This window comes from Notolepis coatsorum (genome assembly GCF_963971535.1).
Source record: "Notolepis coatsorum genome assembly, chromosome: 6".
Classification (NCBI taxonomy): domain Eukaryota; kingdom Metazoa; phylum Chordata; class Actinopteri; order Aulopiformes; family Paralepididae; genus Notolepis; species Notolepis coatsorum.
Genome location: NC_140170.1, coordinates 95,546,757 through 95,552,417, shown reverse-complemented (window position 1 = coordinate 95,552,417; position 5,661 = coordinate 95,546,757). Strand labels below are relative to the sequence as shown.

Genomic DNA, 5,661 nt, shown 5'->3' with positions numbered 1-5,661 from the left:
TGACCCCCCCTGCACAAAAAGGGTAGCAAATTAGACCCAGGCAACTACCGCCCTGTTTCTATTCTTACCTCCATCTCGAAAGTCATGGAAAAAATAGTCTACGAACAGGTCGAAAAGTACCTTTGGGAAAAAATCGAATCTACGAATTCCAATCTGGCTTCAGAACATCCCACTCCACTGACACATGCCTTCTCTATTTGAACGACCACATCAAACAAGAGGTGGACGGCTGGACGCGGCAAATACTGCGGCATGGTCATGCTGGACCTACAAAAGGCCTTTGATTTTCAATCAATCAAATTTGATTGATTGAAACTTTTATTAACAGATTGTAGAATAATACAATTATTAACACAATTGTTAAGGGGATGCAGACCAGAGAAAGACTTTCGTCTTGTTTACACCAGGGTCCCCCATTTTCAATTTATAATGAATTGTAAGTAGGGTGCAACTAGCACCGTGCAATCCATTCTTTGTGGATCTAGCCCCTGGTGTCTTCACACACCGGTGCATAACCCTTCACACACATACACACATGTTTTAATGATGTGTTTATGTACACAAAATGTACACACAGGCAAGGGCCATAAACATTGTAAATGCGGTCAGTATTTCAAGAGACCTGGCAGATACAGGCAGGCACTCTCACTCACACACACACACACACACACACACACACACACACACACACACACACACACACACACACACACACACACACACACACACACACACACACACACACACACACACACACACACACACACACACACACACACACACACACACACACACACACACACACACACACACACACACACACACACACACACACACATTTCACCACCCGCTGCCTGTTGGTTAGTTGCTCAACTGGTTTTGTACTGATCTGAACAAACACTGCCACACCCTCTGAGATGCACATGTGCTCTCACACTACTTGCACACAGACCAGGTGCGGAGAGAGGAGAGACAGGGAGAGACAAGTCATTATCCCCCAGAGAGGGGAGGGGCTAAGGGAAGGTGAGGGAAGGGGATGAACTCTCTCTGAGGCTCCACACTGACACGCTGCTACGGAGGCTCCTGTAAGGTAAGGAACTGACTCAATGCTTCCAAGGCAACTTCACTGTAGAGTCAACTCTCTACGTGGATTGGCATGTAATTCCGATGCACCACTTTCATCATGTGATAATATGGAGCTGTTTGTAAAAGTGCTTTGCAGGTTGAACCCGTTCTATACTATGTCAGCGAGTGTGTTGTCGTTTTGGGTTTGCATAATGACTTTAACCTTATGAAAGAGTAAGTCATAGGACCAGAAGCCACACACACACACACACAACACACAACACACACACACACACACACACACACACACACACACACACACACACACACACACACACACACACACACACACACACACACACACACACACACACACACACACACACACACACACACACACACACACACACACACACACACACACACACACACACACGACTAATTTGTACCAGAGTTTGCATATGTCCTTTGTGTTTTTGGTGTGCTGGTTTGACAATATGCAGTGTAGCAAATTGTTGATGAATGATCTACATGATTACTACTTAGTGTATCAATATTTGAGGGGCCAAGAACTGTGAGGCTGCTGTGAAGTCCAGGGTCCATTCCTATCGTACACACAGACAATATTGATTAGCAGCCATGGGCCAAAACCATTTGGATTTCAACACACTGAATGTAGGATGATCAATATTCAAACATGAGTTACAATATCTGTAAATGACCTGTTATGACTTGGACTGGAAATGATAGAGCAAGGTAGGAATTTGGCCTACATATGACATTTGGCTCACATACAATAACAATGATCATATAGGTCAAATTCCAAACAGGGAAATGTATGACTTGCTCTATTATATCAAGTCACAAGTCGCAACGGGTCATTTACAGATAAGTTATGTTTTTGTCCAAATTTCTACCCTTCCCCCCCTTTATATTTTCCTAAAACAATTATGTGTTGTCAATCTGCAGCCTATGTACTATTGGTACCTTCAGAATATTAACATAGTAACTAGTGTTATTCCAGGGTATTAACATGTGTAACTTTGAAGGCGCTGTTCTTCAAAACATGATTTGGAAACACTTAATATTCACATGGGGAACATAACTAGAATCATTATAGGAGTATAATTTATTAATAAATAAATAAATAAATGTATAAGTTAGCTGACCGCCTCATTCCACCAATGTAGTGTCTGGGGGTGGGGGGTAGTATGACTCAAAAAGATAGACAGTTATTTCTTCTCATAGCATGCTCCAAAAACTAAACAATTTGACCCGAGCGGCTTACTGTTAGATGTACGTTCTACACATTCCAGAAGGTCCACTCCCCTGGGGCAGTAGAAGACAGCAGAAACCCCTCTCTCCTAGGGCAGTGTAAGACAGCAGAAACCCCTCTCTCCTAGGGCAGTAGAAGACAGCAGAAACTCCCCTCTTCTAGGGCAGTAGAAGACAGCAGAAACTCCCCTCTCCTGGGGCAGTCGAAGACAGAAAGAATGACTTTTGACGGACATTACGGTGATATTCTTTGTGCTCAGTTTGTGTTGTTTTTGTCTCAGCCATGGAGGGCGTGTTGGAGGGAGCTGCTGTCTTGTGTGTATGTAAACAGGCCTGTAGTCTCCTCTTCCTGCCTTTGGTTCCTGGTTCGCTCAGCCCCGTCACCTTCTGTTGCTGTTGCCTGCTCATCTTCACCGACTTCATAGTTACCGGTAAGTGTCCGTACAGAACATCAGTAACAATGTCATTTAGGGGGCACAATAACAATGATTAAACACTGGGGAACTCACAAGGAACTGTGATCACTGGTTAACAAGCAGTTACTCAAGTCTTGGACCTGATGTCTTAGTGCAGGGAAATCCTTCCAGAATAGATCCTACTTTGCTTGCCAGTGACACATTCAGTAAAGAAGTCTCCTTTTAAGTCTCAAACCCCCATTTTCTACCTGCTCACTTCTAATTCTAAAAGTCAGCTATCAGTTGAATAACTTTCATTCCCCCGCTTGAACATCTATTTGCTCATTAGCTACAAACGACTTAATCAATATATCAATATCAAATATTATGTGCCTCCTAAAGTGTTACTGAACTATCCAGTGATCCTATCATACTAACTTCTTCTCATTGACTCTTATTGCATGTGTGCGTCTGTGTCCCCCCCAGCATGTCTAGTTTCCTTGTGGCTTGCTGCATCCTGGCTACCGCAGCTGTCCCTCTCCAGTGATGTCATTGCCCTGCGCTTCCTCCTCTTCCTCAGCCGTGCGTACGAGGGAGTTCTGCTGTTGACCACTCCTCTGATAGCAGTAGAGACCGTGCTGAGGCTGCAGTGGCCCCAGGATGACGTTAGTCGCGAGGTGAATGAAGAAGGGCCTAAAGACGTTCTGAGCCTGTGTTCTGTGGTTCTGGAGACGGAGGACGAGGACGAGGACAGAGATCGAGCCAAAGGGTGGAGCTGCTACCATGCCGTTGGCTACCTCTGCTGCCTGTCGGTGTGGGTCCTCTCGGGCCTCCGCGGAGGGTTTGGGCTGGAGGAGCGGTGGGCTGCTGCCTGTATACACAACACCCACTCCCTCGTGGCGTGCCTGCCCACCCTGCTCACCGGGATCATGCCCGACACGATGGAGCCGTGCTGGGGCCTGGCGGTGGTCTGCCTCCTGGTACTCCTGACCGTGAGCATGGGCCTGCACAGGCGACACCTGGCCACAACACAGACAGACAGACACCTGGCCGCCACACAGACAGACAGACACCTGGCCGCCACACAGACAGACAGACACCTGGCCGCCACACAGACAGACAGACACCTGGCCGCCACACAGACAGACAGACACCTGGCCGCCACACAGACAGACAGACACCTGGCCACCACACAGACAGACAGACACCTGGCCGCCACACAGACAGACAGACACCTGGCCGCCACACAGACAGACAGACACCTGGCCGCCACACAGACAGACAGACACCTGGCCACCACACAGACAGACAGACACCTGGCCGCCACACAGACAGACAGACACCTGGCCGCCACACAGACAGACAGACACCTGGCCGCCACACAGACAGACAGACACCTGGCCCTCACGCAGACAGACCCTTCCACTGGGACACACAGGGAGAGACACAGCGTGGGCAACGGCGGTGGACAAGCTCCCGTCCTGACGCAGGCTGTGCCGTCCAAGGCCACAGACCCTGGGACGTCCCCGTCGCAATCTGTTGTTGACCCACAGACAACAGGGAACAGCTGCCCCGTTCACAGGTGGTGTTCCTGGAACGGCGTGCAGATGTCGCCGCATCACCATGGGGACATTGGCCTCCCTTCCCTGGAGCTTTCGTCTGTGGGCCGGGGAGGACAGGAGCACAAAGGGACAAAGAGAGGTGTACCTCTGGCGTATATCACGGAGGAAGACATAGAGCCGCCATGCAGAAGCCGCCAGTGCGGGTGGCGACGGTGGGGCTTTCCCTGCCTCAGGGTGAATGTAATGACAGGACTGGTGGGAGTGCTCTGTGTGTGCGTGCTGCCTCTGAACCTCAGTGTGAACATCCTGCTGATCCAAACTATAGAGATCGTGCTGGAGTTGGGGTTCAAGTCTTTCCCGTCCCCACAGCAAAGGCAAGAGAGGGGCCTGACTCTCAACACATAACACTTGTGTTCAAACTAAGTTAGTGAGACATAAGGACTGGATTGAGCTGGGTTGGTGTGGCAGAGGGATTTGGTGGCTACCATGTGGCTGGATCATCCGATTAATATTGCATGTATGCAGACAGCTGGTCTACCTGTCAATAGTGGTTTAATAGAGTGTAGACAACCAACTGTGAGCAGCCGCTCATAATGTGCAGAGTAATCCATGGCAAGCTGCTGAAAGGTGCTGAGAAGGCAGGTTGAGGCGTGTTCGCCCAGAAACACAGACTCTAAAACCTGGTAAAAGTAGACTGTCTGAAGGCTGACTTTTCCCCCTTATTTTTATAACATTTTGACACAGTACAATGAGTTATAAAACTAGTCCGCCCCCCCCCCCCCCCCCCCCCCCCCAGAGAGATTTAGCCTAATCCTGGTAAAAAATTATAATCCTAGTACATCAACCAGTGATTCAAAAGCATTAAATGAACCACTCAGTAATTAATACGATAAATAAATAAAGTTGACATGAAACTGTGCCACAGATTTAGCTACAGAGTCCCATCAATATTTAAGGGACCGGATGACCAAAATATATGTATTCCTACTTGTACTGGATTACAGAATCAATTTCAAGCGATTCTAAACAGTCTTATTAAATTGAGATCTATAACTGGAGAAATTGGACATACACTCAAACATGCACACACACATGAACTGCGGCATACCATCTTCACATATCAGAACAATTCTACACACACTGAGCTGATGCATGAAGAGTAAAGTTGTACTGGAACATAGCGACACTGATATCACTCTGCAACACCAGAGGGCACTCTGGTACAATAACAACAACCCCCAGACAGTATCCGAGACCTCTGTATGGGTATAGAATGAAATGGGAGAAGGATAAAGGGGGATTCTGTGAACAAAAGAATACAGTTTAGGTTTGTCTCGAGCCAGAGGGTTGACGGTTGACAGGCC

At 47.9% G+C, this 5,661-nt stretch overlaps 1 protein-coding gene across 2 annotated transcripts; it reads left to right on the top strand.

Moving 5' to 3' along the window:
- Positions 1-966: 966 nt before the first annotated feature.
- LOC311229977 (uncharacterized protein) lies at positions 967-5,049 on the top strand. 2 transcript variants are annotated; one of them, XM_084316090.1, is made up of 3 exons: positions 967-1,090; positions 2,622-2,771; positions 3,222-5,049. In XM_084316090.1, exons 2-3 carry the CDS (start codon positions 2,624-2,626, stop codon positions 4,700-4,702), a joined length of 1,629 nt encoding a protein of 542 aa, XP_084172216.1. In that variant the 5' UTR covers positions 967-1,090; positions 2,622-2,623; the 3' UTR covers positions 4,703-5,049. The 2 variants fall into 2 exon arrangements, with proteins under 2 accessions (XP_084172216.1, XP_084172215.1); XM_084316089.1 differs by having other exon boundaries at positions 1,057-1,090; positions 2,601-2,771.
- The last annotated feature ends 612 nt before the right edge of the window (positions 5,050-5,661 follow it).

Coding starts and splice junctions, on each gene's coding strand:
- LOC311229977 (XM_084316090.1), top strand. CDS start 2,624: ATGGAGGGCGTGTTGGAGGGAGCTGCTGTCTTGTGTGTATGTAAACAG. Junction 2,772..3,221: donor CACCGACTTCATAGTTACCG/GTAAGTGTCCGT, acceptor TGTCCCCCCCAG/CATGTCTAGTTTCCTTGTGG.